Source organism: Grampus griseus (genome assembly GCF_964374135.1).
Source record: "Grampus griseus genome assembly, chromosome: 18".
NCBI classification, from domain to species: Eukaryota; Metazoa; Chordata; class Mammalia; order Artiodactyla; family Delphinidae; genus Grampus; species Grampus griseus.
In genome coordinates this window covers 68,628,788-68,643,952 of record NC_139012.1, presented here as the reverse complement: position 1 = coordinate 68,643,952, position 15,165 = coordinate 68,628,788, and the positions used below count along the sequence as shown (strand labels likewise).

At 35.6% G+C, this 15,165-nt stretch overlaps 1 protein-coding gene across 4 annotated transcripts in view; it reads left to right on the top strand.

The window, feature by feature from the left end:
* Window positions 1-15,165, top strand: part of NBEA (neurobeachin) — a gene marked incomplete at its 5' end in the record, with an annotated part of 629,414 nt that overhangs the window by 539,951 nt on the left and 74,298 nt on the right. For all 4 annotated transcript variants that reach the window (XM_082675501.1, XM_082675500.1, XM_082675503.1 and 1 more), the window contains one exon: window positions 9,059-9,199. In XM_082675501.1, coding sequence (XP_082531627.1) covers window positions 9,059-9,199 — 141 coding nt within the window. The remainder of the gene's footprint in view (window positions 1-9,058; window positions 9,200-15,165) is intronic.

Genomic DNA, 15,165 nt, shown 5'->3' with positions numbered 1-15,165 from the left:
TTATATTCCTACCAACCGTATTATGAGATATCGTGTTTGTTATATCCTGGCCAACGAGTATTACGAAACAATAATTTTTGACAGCCTAATGAATAAAAATAACTTTTGTTTGACATTTTAAGAATTGCCAGTGTACTTCTGATCTTTGATTCCAAATAATAGAAAATCAACTTAAACTGACTTTAAAATATAAAGTTGTTTTGGCTTATATCACTGAGAAATACAGAGATGGGTCAGTTCAGGTAAACTGGATCCAAGGGCTCCCCAGTATTGCGGGATGTAACATATCTGTTACTTTTCTGCATTGGCATCATTCTCAGTCTGGCTTCTCTATGTTATAGCAGTGATGCCTGTAACAGAAACAGAAAATCCTTCTTTCCCAGGTAGTTTCAGCAAAGTTTCATTGGAATAACTTGAATCATGTGCTCATTTCTGTACCAATCTTACTGGCCATCTAGGTAGAATATGCCGATTGACAGGTCTGGATCACATGACTACCCAAAAGGTCTGGTAATAGAGTCAGCCCATCTGAACCAGGTAGACCAAGAATAGGGAAGGAGTGGTTCACAGAGGAAGAAGGAATAATGGATGCTGAACAGAAAAAGAAGAGATACCATTACATTGTATGAGCTGGTGATGTTTTTCCTACGTACATTTCATTCATTTTTCTGTGAATTGCCTGTTCATCTCATTTGCTCATTTAATTGGATCATTCCTTGGTTTTTACTGATTTTTAAGAGTTCTTTTTTTTTAAGGAAACTAGCTTTTTATCATATGTGCTATAAATATTTCACTATTATGTTGTCTTTTGATTATGCCTAAAAATTTTGTCTAAAATTTCTATATGGAAATCTAAACTATTGTACAATCAGATCGATTTGTCTTCATTCATTCAGGATATATGATGCATCTAAAAAGAGCCAGGGTACTGTATTAGGTACTGAGGGTGCAGGGATGAATAAAACATAGGGCATTCCCTTGAAGAGCGTATCTTCTGGGTAAAAGAAGTTATAAACTTGCATAACTGTTACCAGATGGTAACATGTAGGGCTTCACAGATGAAATTTGAGCTGCTTCCGGAAGAATGATTTGGAACTCCCCGGTCAGATAAGAGAGAGGCAGGGAATTCACTTGAGCACAGAAGGGTCTATAGGTATGATTTCTATTTTATCATAACCTAGAATTTTAAGAATGATATTATGTAGCTCATGACTGACAAAACAAGAAAGGCAAGAAGTCTTGAAGCTTCTTCTAAGGATTTCCAAGCCCTCAGTTATTAAAATGAAAGATAACAAGATAACCTAGATATGTTAGAAGCTCAGATGTGTTGAGTGTTGAGCTAATAATTAAAGCAATACTCAGAAGCCAAACAAATCCGTCAGCTGTACCCAGCTTCAAGCTGTCTAGCACAAAGCTTCAGCTGGTTCTGTAAAATGTACAGCAATCAGCCACCAATGTGATCTTGATTGGACTTTTCTTCATTATCTTCATCTATAATGTAAGGGAGTTGGATTACTAGGCCTGTAAGGTTCGTTCCATTTCTGAGGATCCATGACGGATGAGGAATCTCATAGGCAGCTATAGAAGAAAAAAAAATGACATCAGGATCAGAATTTCATATTTAGCAATGAAAAAGCAATGCAGTGTTGTGGAAAGAGTAGAGACCCAGGCACCTGTTTCCTTGTCATGAAATCATGTTCATGATGGAATGCTGTGTCCACCTCAGAGACTTTTGAAAATCAATCCAGAAAATGGATGTGAAGACATTATCTTAAACATAGTATTATTAGCAGTTGTAGCAACAATAGTGACCTCTTGAACATTTTTAATGTATAAATAGAATCCTAATGCCATGAATATCATAAGCATTTTCAAGTTTTTTTGATATACTAGAATTCAGTTTTATTAATATTGATTTATTTGGACCTCTGATTTTCCCTTGAAAACCCTTTTTATTCTTATAATTTCTCATCTATTTTAATGGCATTGACCATACCTCAGGTGAATCCACATTTATGTTTTATTTATTTACTGAAATCAACTCTATGCTCAGATTTTATATTCTCTAGAGTCCTTTTAGTGTCTCATATAGTACCATTTACCCAATAAGTATTTTTTATTTAAATAATTTTTGTTGTTCATTTTTACCTATTTTATTTAATATATATATCTGTTCCATATGAAAGAACTGATAAAGCTTTTAAGGTTTCACGAAATAGAAAAACATTGATGGATAAAGGCTAAGAGAACAGAAAGGGAAAGACAATAGGAAAATGAAACCAAAGAAAAAGTTGGCACTCAAAAATATATACTATAATGATTCTAACCAGAATTTTTCAAAGTACCGTTTAATGGACACTAGTTCTATAGCATGTTAACAAGAAAACAAAAGGAAGAATGAGGTTCTAATAAAAATAGATAGATACATAGATAGATAGATAGATACATAGATAGACAGACAAACACTGGAGTGAGCAAAATTAAGCAATGTTGTTTACAATAATATTTCTCAGAGCCTCTAATAATGTAAATCTCCATAAGGATCTGTCAGGATTTTTGTTCCATATAATAAAATAACAGTTTATCAGGAAAACAAAGCTTTTTGTGGTACTTAAAGCTGAGACAAATGTCTCTCTTTGGTATTCAAAACAGGTAAATTGAATGACAGAGTAGAGAAAACCCTCAACATCGTTTCTTCAGTAAATTCAATAGTATTTCATATAGACATGGTAATGTTACACGTGTAATTTTCCATCAATTGTATATTGAAAATAGTACTTTTTACAAGCTATATAAGCTTTATAGCAGTTTTAGAAATTGAATTATAATAATGTGTTATAGAGGTAGAATTACTTTTTAATTTTGCGTTGCTCTCTGCATTATTTTCTGCTTATCTGTTAGATTGTCAACTTGTAACACACAAACTCACAAGGACAAAAGAACAACAAATCTAATAGCAAACTCTAAACTTTCAGTTATAAATTTCGTATGGGAATCCCTAAAAAGCATAGAGATGGCTATGTCTAAATGCCTACTGTTTAAGAGAAAATGAAACCAATTATTGCTGTGGTGGTTATAATAAAAATTGAAAAAGATTGCAAAATAAATGTATAAATTTCATTAAGTGCAATTTTAGTTTTTTACCAGAATTCTACCTTATTTATTTACTAAATCCAAGTGGTATTGACATTGCATTATTTGCTCAATCTTTAAAAGGATAACAAACTTACAACCTTATCAATTTATACATAGGTTAAGTAGGTAGGTATAGATAGGTGAATAATTGATTGATAGGTAGGTAGATAGATAGTTTGGTAGGTAGGATGGTTGGATGGATAGATAGATGGATAGATAGATAGATAGATAGATAGATAATTATGTTTATTTGGATCCCATAAGAAAATATGTCATCTGTGATGAAACTCTCTTTTCCCAAAAAGATATTTTGAAGTATTTTTCCTTCGAATGATTTATTGCCTCTTGATTGAAGCAATATAATAGAAAAATAGTAAGTACAAACCAAACTATTTACATTTGTTTTATAAAATTTATGTCTAAATGCGTCAGATGAAAATTCAAAATTAGACATGTATTTTAGGAAGTTACTCATGGAGGCTTCTATAGGCTTTAACTCAGGACAGCTGTTTCCTACAAAGTATTATTCTGTAAAACACTCCAATAAAATGACTTTGATGAAACTTGAGTGAAATAAAAAGTGTAAATATTTATTTTATCCCTTTTCCAGTTGTTGAGGAGAAGCCTGGAAAAGATTAGGGGAAGGGCCATGAGGCCCTTTGTGGGGTTTTGTTTTTGTGGGGTGTTGCAGAACATACAATATCAGGTAAGGTCAATCCTAAGGGATTGTGCAGACATTTTATGCATGTGAAAGATCTATGAGCATATTCAAGACAGAATAAAGTACTCAGCATTTTAAATGCTTTGAAAAGATATATACTTATAATACTGAATTAGAAAAACACATATTTTCACATCTAGAAAAGTATAAAATATATAGGCCATTTTAAATGAAAAACTTACTGTATCAATTCAGTAACAGAACTCACATTCATTTCATTGTAGTAATTATCCTTTTATCAAAAAAGTAATTATGTTTGTTTGAAATATTATTGATATTTTATGTGACATTTAATGAAATTACATTGCCTTTTTATATCCAAGTAAAACACATTTGAGAGATAGCCAGTGATATTTAACACAGAATAAAGTTTAAGCCTTGAAATATTTAAAAAATATGTTTAAACCAGAGTTTTAAAAAATTAAATAATTAAATTATTTAGTCTGTTAAGTTATAATTAAGTTGAAGGAAAAAGAACATAATTTATAAATAATTTTAATATTCAGGATAAGGATCCTTGCAAATAAGAGTTTATTATGGAAATTCTAAGAGACTTTTAACTGCTGACATCATTGTATTGTTTGAATTAGTCCCATGGGACCAAAAGAAAAAGCTTACAAGCAATTTATAGATGAATTTTTCTCTCTTGTGTAACATTATTTGTCTCCCATTGAAACACTAATTTTCTTTTTTTTTAATTAATAGATCTTTATTGGAATATAATTGCTTCACAATACTGTGTTAGTTTCTGTTGTACAGCAAAGTGAATCAGCCACATGCATACACATGTCCCCATATCCCCTCCCTCTTGAGCCTCCCTCCCACCCTCCCTATCCCACCCCTCTACGTCATTGCAAAGCACCGATCTGATCTCCCTGTGCTATGCTGCTGCTTCCCACTAGTTATCTATTTTACATTCAGTAGTGTATATAAGTCAATGCTACTCTCACTTTGCCCCAGCTTCCCCCTCCCACCCCGTGTCCTCAAATCCATTCTCTGTGTCTACATCTTTATTCCTGGCCTGCCACTAGGTTCATCACTACCATTTTTTTTTTTTTTTTTTTTAGATTCCGTATATATACATTAGCATACGGTATTTGTTTTTCTCTTTCTGACTTACTTCACCTGTATGACAGACTCTAGGTCCATCCACCTCACTACAAATAACTCAATTTCGTTTCTTTTTATGGCTGAATAATATTCCATTGTGTATATGAGCCACATCTTCTTTATCCGTTCATCTGTCGATGGACATTTAGGTTGGTTCCATGTCCTGGCTATTGTAAATAGTGCTGCAGTGAACTGGGCAGAATAGTGCTGCAGTGAACTGGGCATTGTGGTACATGTCTCTTTTTGAATTATGGTTTTCTCAGGGTATTGTGGTCAGAAGAGATGCTTGATACAATTTCAGTTTTCTTAAATTTTCCGAGGCTTGATTTGTGACCCAAGATGTGATCTACCTGAAGAGTGTTCTGTGCGCACTTGAGAAGAAAGTGTTTTCTTCCACTTTTGGGTGCAATGTTCTATAAATATCAATTAAATCTATCTGGTCTATTGTGTCATTTAAAGCTTGTGTTGCCTTATTTATTTTCTGTTTGGATGATCTGTCCATTGGTGTAAGTGGGGTGTTAAAGTTCCCTACTATTATTGTGTTACTGTGTTGATTTCTCCTTTTGTAGTTGTTAGCATTTGCCTTATGTATTGAGGTGCTCCTATGTTGGGTGCATAAACATTTATAATTGTTATATCTTCTTCTTAGATTGATTCTTTGATCATTATGTAGTGTCCCTCCTTATCTCTTGTAACAGTCTTTATTTTAAAGTCTATTTTTTCTGATACAAGTATTACTACTCCAGCTTTCTTTTGATTTCCATTTGCATGGAATATATTTTTCCATCCCTTCACTTTCAGTTCTTATGTGTCCCTAGGACTGAAGTGGGTCTCTTGTAGACAGCATATATATGGGTCTTGTTTTTGCATCCATTCAGCCAATCTGTGTCTTTTGGTTGGGGCATTTAATCCATTTACATTCAAGGTTATTATTGATATGTATGTTCCTATTACCATTTTCTTGTTTGTTTTTGTGCGTTTTTTCTTGTGTTTCCTGCCTAGAGAAGTTTCTTTAACATTTTTTCTAAAGCTGGTTTGGTGGTGGTGAATTCTCTTAGCTTTTGCTTGTCTGAAAAGCTTTTGATTTCGCTGTCAAATCTGAATGAGATCCTTGCTGGGTAGAGTAATCTTGGTTGTAGGTTTTTCTGTTTTATCACCTCAAGTATATCCTGCCACTCCCTTCTGGCCTGCAGAGTTTCTGCTGAAAAATCAGCTGATAACCTTATGGGGATTTCTTTGTATATTATTTTTTGGTTTTTCCTTGCTGCTTTTAATATTTTTTCTCTGAATTCAATTTTTGTTAGTTTGATTAGTTTGATTAATATGTGTCTTGGTGTGTTTTTCCTAGGGTTTATCTGTACGGGACTTTCTGTGCTTCCTGGACTTGGGTGACTGTTTCCTTTCCCATGTTAGGGAAGTTTTCAACTATAATCTCTTCATCTGTTTTCTCAGACCCTTTCTTCTTCTTCTTCTGAGATCCCTGTAATTCGAATGTTGGTGCGTTTAGTGTTGTCCCAGAGGTCTCTGAGATTGTCTTCAATTCTTTTCATTCTTTTTTCTTTATTCTGCTCCTCGGCAGTTATTTCCACCATTTTGTCTTCCAGCTCGCTTATTTGTTCTTCTGCCTCAGTTATTCTGTTATTGATTCCTTTTAGTATATTTTTCATTTCAGTTATTGTGTTGTTCATCTCTGTTTGTTCTTTAGTTCTTCTAGATCTTTGTTAAACATTTCTTGTATTTTCTCAATCCGTGCCTCCATTCTGTTTCTGAGATTCTGGATCATCTTTACTATCATTACCCTGAATTCTTTTTCTGGAAGATTGCCTATTTCCTCTTCATTTATTTCATCTTGTAGGTTTTTACCTTGCTCCTTCATCTGTGACATATTTTTTTGCTGTCTCTCTCTCCCTTTTATTTTTTACTCTTTTTTTTTTTTATGAGTGGGATTGTGGTTCTGTCTTACTGGTTGTTTGGCCTGAGGCTTCCAACACTGGAGTTTGTAGGCTGTTGGGTAGAGCTGGGTCTTGGTGCTGAAATGAGGATCTCCGTGAGAGCTCACTCTGATGAATATTCCCTGGGTTCTGAGGTTCTCTGTCAGTCCAGTGGTTCGGACTCAGAGCTCCCACCGCAGGAGCTTCGGCCCAACTCCCAGCTCGTGAACCAAGATCCCGCAAGCTGCATGGGGTGACAAAAAAAAAAGAGAACAATAACAAAGTAAAAAATAAAATTAGACTAGGAAACTAACAGATATATTAGAAAGAATATAAAAATAAAAATATAGATGAATCAACAACCGGAAGGTACATCAGTACCAGAATGGTAAAAAAGAGGAGGACGGAAAAGGAATAAAAAGAAAAGAAAAAAAAAGGGGGGGAAAGACCTTGGCTGTGGAGGGCAGGGCTGAAGCAAGGGTGATGTTTGGGTGGTGGGCAGGGCCTATGCTTAGGACCCATGGGGCTGGAAAAGGTCCTGGGGGCTGTGTTGGGTGGGGCTTAGGCTCAAGGAACAGAAGGGGCCCAGTCGTGCCCCCTACCCCTGGTGTCAGAGGGCAGGGGCACCTCACCTGGGAGCCCAGCAGGCTTCCTGGTCTCAAGTGGGTGAGGCTAATGCCCTCCTCTCCTCTCCTGTTCCTCCCAGAGGGCCCCTCCCACCTGCCTCTCCTGATCTCTCTCACCTCCGTCCTATGCCCCCAGAACCCATGCAACCTCAAGGGGGCTTTGGTGCGGGGCGGGTGGGGGGGAGGTACCAGCCTGGGAACTCAGCAGGCTCCCTGGCCCAAGTGGGCCAGGCAATCACCCTCTGCTCCTCTGCTGCTCCTCCCGGAGGGTCCCTCCCGCTTGCCTCTCCTGATCTCCCCAGCCTCAGTGGTGCCAATCCTGTCTGGCCTCCACTTCTCCTCCCCTCTCAGTCCCCCCACGTCCTACTGGTTCACTTGGGGGTTCCTCCTGTCTCCTTGGGCATCAGGGTCCCCCACCAGTGGCCAGCGGGTGCCCTAGCTGTGGGGAGACGCTAACTCGGTGTCTTCCCACACCACCATCAAAACACTAATTTTCTACTACTTCCTTGTTAAAATTAAGCCTTGGGGGGAACTTCATAGTTAACTAGTAATATTAAATTTTGAAATAGAGGAATTATATATTTTACTTAGTATTCATCTTTTGTTTTCTAAGAAACATTTTTTATAGTATGCAATGTAAAACAAAATAATGTAGCTACTAGGTATCATATTAATGGATTCCATATTCCATTAAACCAAAATCAGGCAAAAGCTTAAGCTAAGCCAGTTTGCTATTTGAAATTGTGAGGACTATATGCTGGAAAATCTTAATGATTAGGTGTGCTAGGAAGTTTGAGACAATGATCAAACTAACACATGCTTTGTTGAAAAAAATATGTATAGTATCTTGAGCATTTTACCATGTGCTCCACTGTAGGGATTAACATTATAATTGGTAGTGTGGTGGTGCAGATAAGACAAGTGTTCGTGGCCTTAACAAAATGCTTTCCAAGGACTCTGAATTGTCTGGATTATTTTTCATCAGCCTTAGATTTGCGGTTGAACTTAATAGAAAGGATACTTGCCCCATCTGTATAATAATAGAATGGGACTAACATTCCAACAGGGTTTCCATATAAGTGACTATTGTCCTTCACACTGTGGGTGACAGCCTATTAAGACAAGGTTTCTCTAATATGGTTTTCACATGGTCAACTGCTACACTTTCTCCTCACTGGATTTCCTATGATCAAGCTAAATGTTCACTATGGTTGTGGTTAAGTAGGCAAAATAACATCAAAATACTGGCTTTGCCTTAACAATTTAAACTGAATTATCTCTGGTAATCTAGTTTATGGAAACTTTTAATAAAACCTAGAAACCTTGCATACATAAATCGTCTTCTTGAGTGAATTTTAGCAAGTGTGGTGATTATCAATATCAAAATCAAATTTGGTAAAAATGGATACAAAATTATTTATTTATATTCTATGGTTAAAATGAATTCACAGTAAATACTTTCAGGTAAAGAGTTATAGTATTGAATATCTACTATGACTGTATTAAACACAATGCTTCTTTTTCTCTTTTTATAGCCGATTGGTGCTTTGAACCCGAAGAGAGCTGTGTTTTACGCAGAGCGTTACGAGACATGGGAAGATGATCAAAGTCCTCCCTACCATTATAACACACATTATTCAACGGCAACATCCACCTTATCCTGGCTTGTTCGAATTGTGAGTGCCTTCATTAAGTTACAGTTTGCCTTTAATATCTCGAAGTACTTAACATAAGGAAATTAAATAAAAATCAAATTTATTTATTTGTTTTAAACAAAGATTAGAGACCAGTGAAGTAGAGATTCCAAACTCAAGCAAAACTTGAATCCTTTCTGTTAATGAGTTGCCTTATTTGCAAAATTGGGTTAGAAAGATAGATTATTGTGAGTTTCTTAAACGTAAACCATTTATAAAAGGTACCAAACTCCTGAGTGCATCCTTAACACCCACTGTTTCCTTTCTCACCAATTGTTACAGGCTGGCACTCTCCCCAGCCTTCCCAATCTTGCTTCTGGGGTAGCATATTTTAAAAATAGTTTTCTACATGTTTTGAAGACTACTTTCTCTTTCTCCTAAGACGTAAATATATTCAGGTCTCTGCAATTTTTAAAATACATACATTCATACATACCTACATATATATGTACATACTTCCTTCCAGCCCCTACCCCCTCTGCAGTGACTTTCCACGTCTACCCCTGTGTAGTCAAATGCACTAGAAGCACAGCCTCTACTGTCTTGCTCTGCACTGTGCTCGTCTCCACTTTATCACCTGCCATTCAGTCTGTAGCCTGCTTGATTTAGGTTCCACACCCATCACTTTACTGAATTGTCCCTGTGGAGGTCACGAGTTATGTGGCAGAGCTTCATGATATAGCTGAAGCATTTGGCACCATTGCTCACTTCCTCCTACCTGAAATTCCTTCCTCTCATGGATCCTCTGACAATATGCTCTTCTGGTTTCCTTCCTGTCATCCTAACTGTCCTGCCCAGTCTCACGCTCAGATTTCTTTTTCTCCATATTTCTATTCCCCAGGATATTTCTACATACTTTATCTGGACTACATCATTCAGTTAGAAGCTAGTGACTTCCAGCTCTGTCTTCATTGCAGACATTTCTCTTGGGCTCCTGACCTATATTTCTAATATATAAATATATTTACTTATTTCTGTATACTACTGGATTTTTCTACCTGAACACCTCACAATACCATAAACACCATTTCCAAAAATGAACTCCTCATCTCCCTCATAAACCTGCCGGGGTGCCTACTGATTTCTTATCTAAACAATCGGCATGATCTTGCACCCAGTTACCCAATCTAGATATTTTCTCTATTTTATCAACCCTTACATCCAATCTGACATCACATCTGATAAGTTCTACCAACTGCAGTCTATCTCCTTTTCTCTATCGAGTCCAGCACTTCTTAGTTCAGGTTCCCATTATTTCTCACCTAGATCATTGCAAAAGCTCTTAGCAAATCTCTCTGCCTTTAGTCTTGCCTTCTCCAATCTAGTCTAGTTAAGACCAATTACTGGAGTCAGATGGTCTGACTTTTTAAAAACTATAAGTGACTGGGGAGTATTACAGAATGCTAAGTCAAACCTCTAAGTCAATGCAATCAATAAAGTTTTCTCCTCTTACCAAAACACACTTCAGACCATTCTGTTGCATACACAGGAATGTATCTCCTATTTTCAAAGTCACTTTTTCCCACTGCCTGAATGACAGTTTGGTTTGGAGGTCTTCCTCAAGCATTCTCTCCATGATGGGGAGAAACTGAACTTATTATAAATATATAGTATGCGTATGTTTTAAGTAACTTGTAAATCACTGATAGATGATATACTACAAATAATTACTGTTATCAAAAAAAAGTTTGTCAGAATTAGGATTCAGTTTAACTGAACACATATTTTATATTTTTCATAATCCTAGACCAGCATAAGAAATAAAGAAGTTTAGATTAACTATTCTGTAAGAAAACAAACTCAAATCTTATTTTAAAAATACACTGTGTAATTATAAACTAAAGGAAAAGACATAAAACTTTCTTTTTTAGACCAAAATTGTTAGTCTAATTTGTTGAAAAATTCACCTTAACTATGTGAACTTGTATCCTTTTATAAAAATGTTTCTGAGCTAGCAGTTTCTTAAGAAATATTTTTTAACTCTAACACTTTTTGAGTATAAGAAGTTCTATTTCTTTATTTTCTGTTAATTTGGGGGAGATATTAGATTTATATAACTGCATGTTTACCACTATAAACCAATCAGCACACCTTTAGTTTATGGGTTGTAATAATTTATTAATACTCTCCGGGTGTAAGAAAATACTTCACACTCATGCAAGAAGTAAAGGCTTTTCTGAATTACAGACACATGTATATAGAGAGAACTTTGTAGCTTCTATCCTGCAGTTTCAGCCACAAGTCAAAACTAAATACAGAAACACAAAAATTTACCAGTCAAGATCTCAAACAGTTGATGTCCTTTACAGTGGACGTAAAATATGTTCATATTCTATATGGGCTCACAAATAAGCAAACAAGAAAACGAAAAGCAAGAAACAAACATTACTATAGTGAACCTCCACCATGGGAGGAGTAAGACACTTTTCTTGGGTATTTTTGGGATTAAAAAAAACATTATCAAGTGGGTTGTTTTGAGAATTATATGAGTATATTATACATATATATATATAATTGTATTTTGAAATATATAAAATGGTATTCAATGGCTGTTGTATAATCAAATTAGTTTGAAGTCAGATTTATAAGAATTTAAGTGTGAGTTCATAAAAATACTTATTATCACCAGCCTGATTTAACACTCTTCTATCCCTGATAAACTAAACATTTTATCAAATAATAAATCATAATCCATCCCTAAATTGATTTCTTATTCCAGTGAAATGGAATACAAATTTGAATCTCTGCAAGGGTACGGCAGACATGCTATCCCTATTTATGCTACACATGCCCTTTTAGTATTGTCTATAGTTGTGCTGCATGGTAGAAACGTAATGTAAGCCACTTATGTATGTAATTTAAATTTTCTAGTAGCCATATTTAAGAGTAAAAAGAAACAGGTGAGATTAATTTAATAAATACATTTGTTAGCCCAGTATATCCAAAATGTTATAGTTTCAACATGTAACCAATATAAAAATTATTAATGAGATATTTTACATTGTTTTGGTATTCTTTGAAATCCAGAATGTATTTTATATTTATAGCACATTCAGCATGAACTAGCCATATTTTAAGTACTCAGTAGTCACATGTGGCCTGTGGCTACTGCATTGGCAAAAGAGATCTATAAGATTGCTTTTATGGGGACTCATTTAGCCAACACTTCTTAAGTTGTGCTGTTATAAATAGAAGTATCACGGTCTAATAGTTTACTAAGTGTTTAACCTAATGGCCCAGGGAATTGTGATTCCCTCACTCCAATCCCAAGGAGTTTATGAAGTAGAAAATGCATTACAATTTGTGTCACTAAGAACTTGTTCATAAAAACAAAATACAGATTAAAATAAGTATCTGCCCTTTACCTTTCAAGCCTTTTAGACCCAATCATTAAACTCATTAGTTTCAGTCAATATGTTTAGTATGACAATGATAATAATTGCTTTAAAATGCTAATTAACTACATACCTCATTTTTTTTTATTATATATATATATATATTTTTTTTATTTATTTATTTTTGGCTGCGTTGGGTCTTCGTTGCTGCACGTGGGTTTTGTCTAGTTGCGGCGAGCGGGGGCTACTCTTTGTAGCGGTGTGTGAGCTTCTCATGGCGGTGGCTTCTCTTGTTGTGGAGCACGGGCTCTAGGCGTGCAGGCTTCAGCAGTTGCGGTGCGTGGGCTCAGTAGTTGTGGCTTGCGGGCTCTAGAATGCAGGCTCAGTAGTTATGGCGCACAGGCTTAGTTGCTCTGCGGCATGTGGGATCTTCCCTGCCCAGGGCTCAAACCCATGTCCCCTGCATTGGCAGGTGGATTCTTAACCACTGCACCACCAGGGAAGTCCCTACCTCATTACTTTTAATTAAAAATATTATTTTAGACACACTACCAGTGAAGTCACTTGTCTAAACTACAAGATTCTGAAAAAGCTGTTTCTTTGCTAGCTGCTGTTGGACAAATGATGAATAAACTATTATAGAATAAACTATTATAGAATTTTGGAGTTTGTTCAGATATTAACTAGTATAATAGGACACATTTTACTTGGCATGTTTTTACTTTAAATCTTACCTTGAATATATAGCATATACACAGAAGTAATTCTGAATTACTTTGGATTTCACCTTCCAAATTCAGTATATTCAACCTACCTATTCAAAACTCACTTGTCAAACATTTAATTATAATTCTTAGGAAGTTAAATAGGTTGTACAACAAAAGTTAATTTATAAATCAGTTGTTTAGAATTTGGGATTTACTTTATAAATTATGGGTTGCTTTGAAAGCCTACCCAAGAGCCTGTTTAAACCATAATATATCTTTAACAGTATATATTTGTAGTGATAAAATAGTATAAACACTTATGCAAGTACCAAAAGATAATGCTACTGAATAAAATATTGTCATTGTGTTTCTCTTGATACTTACAGACAATGCATATATACTTAGAGGAAGATGAGGGATTCTTAACGAAGAGACTGGTGTATGGTAGGCGCATAAGTTTCTGAAGATTCTAAAAGATATTTCTGGTTTCTTTTGAAAGCGATGGGAGAAAATAAACTTGTGAAGTTAGCCAAAGTACAGTAGAAATAATGGTTCCTCCTTTCCTAGAATGCGATTACATCTAGTTGAAGGACCATAGTGAGAATTCCGTTAGTTAACTGAGATAATACAGTTCCAAACACAGAAAGGTGCTCAGTAACTTCAGTTCCCTTCCCTTTGGTCTTTATTATGCTTTATGTAACTTCAAAGTATACATCTTTTCTTTGATAGAGTTATGTCACAAGCACTGACTATTACCCCAGGGATGGGGTTTGTTTCAAATGAAATGAAGAGAAGGAAAAGAAGAAAACTAAAAGGGGAGGGGGATGTAAGAAAAGATCCTTATGAGATGACTGAGCAAAGTCATATAAGACAAAAGAATAAAGGAGTTGTCTAAAGAGAAGAGGGGCAGAGGCACAGAGTTCTATTGCCCAGGAAGGGTGAATTGTCTGTGATCATTGGAAGGCAGGACAGGTTGTTAGTGTCCTTGCAGGGATTAAAGTTTATGACAGAATTCAGCAGGACAGGTACTTCCCATGCAGGACAGGTTAGTTTGATGTTCTAGCCCTGAGAAAGGGTTGGAAGGTTGGGGTAGATGTAATCAGGAGAAGGAAGTCTGCCATCAGCCATTTATATTGTATTAGCGGACCAAACCTGAAGTTTTGTTTTCTTTTTTATAAAGCTGAAGTTTTTAAAGCCCAAGTATTTTAATTTCTGTTTAACATTTATTTATTTGTCCGTCTTATCTCCCAAGCCAAAAGCTTTTCTAGTAGAATGATAAAATATCTAATATGGTGATATACATATAGAACATGGTTTGATCAACATGTGTCAGGTGAATAAATACAGAAGTTTCTTAAACTTAATACAGCTCTTGATCCTCTGTGTTAGTCAGGCATGAGTCAATTGAAAAAGAAAGCCCTTGTACTGTGCCTTGAAGGTAATAGAGAAACACATGGTAAAAGGTAATCTCCACAGTAATCAGAGCTTGAAGATCAGTTCCCACTTATAAACAAATAGGTTATCCATTTCTGTTAGTACTCTACCACTGTAGCAACTGGAGGCCTTCAGGAATAATGAGAATAAATGTCAGTAGAATAGTATGTGACCCTCAAACAGTTGTTAATCAGATCTTTATAAAGGCTACGTAGGACAGTGAAATGTGGAATTCTTCAATATTCTCCACTTTTAGGTGCCACCAGACTCATAAACTTCACGACCAGAGATAATAATTCTTCAATTTCAGATTTATTTTCACTGTGCCCATCTGCACTATTCTTGGCATGCCTTCATTAAGGGTTGAAAACTAAGGAAGGATTTTATAATTTAGGCTGGGGTAGAGATCAGCTTTTAGTGGTTGATGATAAGAAGTAAGACTTTACATGTATAAACGGGTCTTCACTCACAT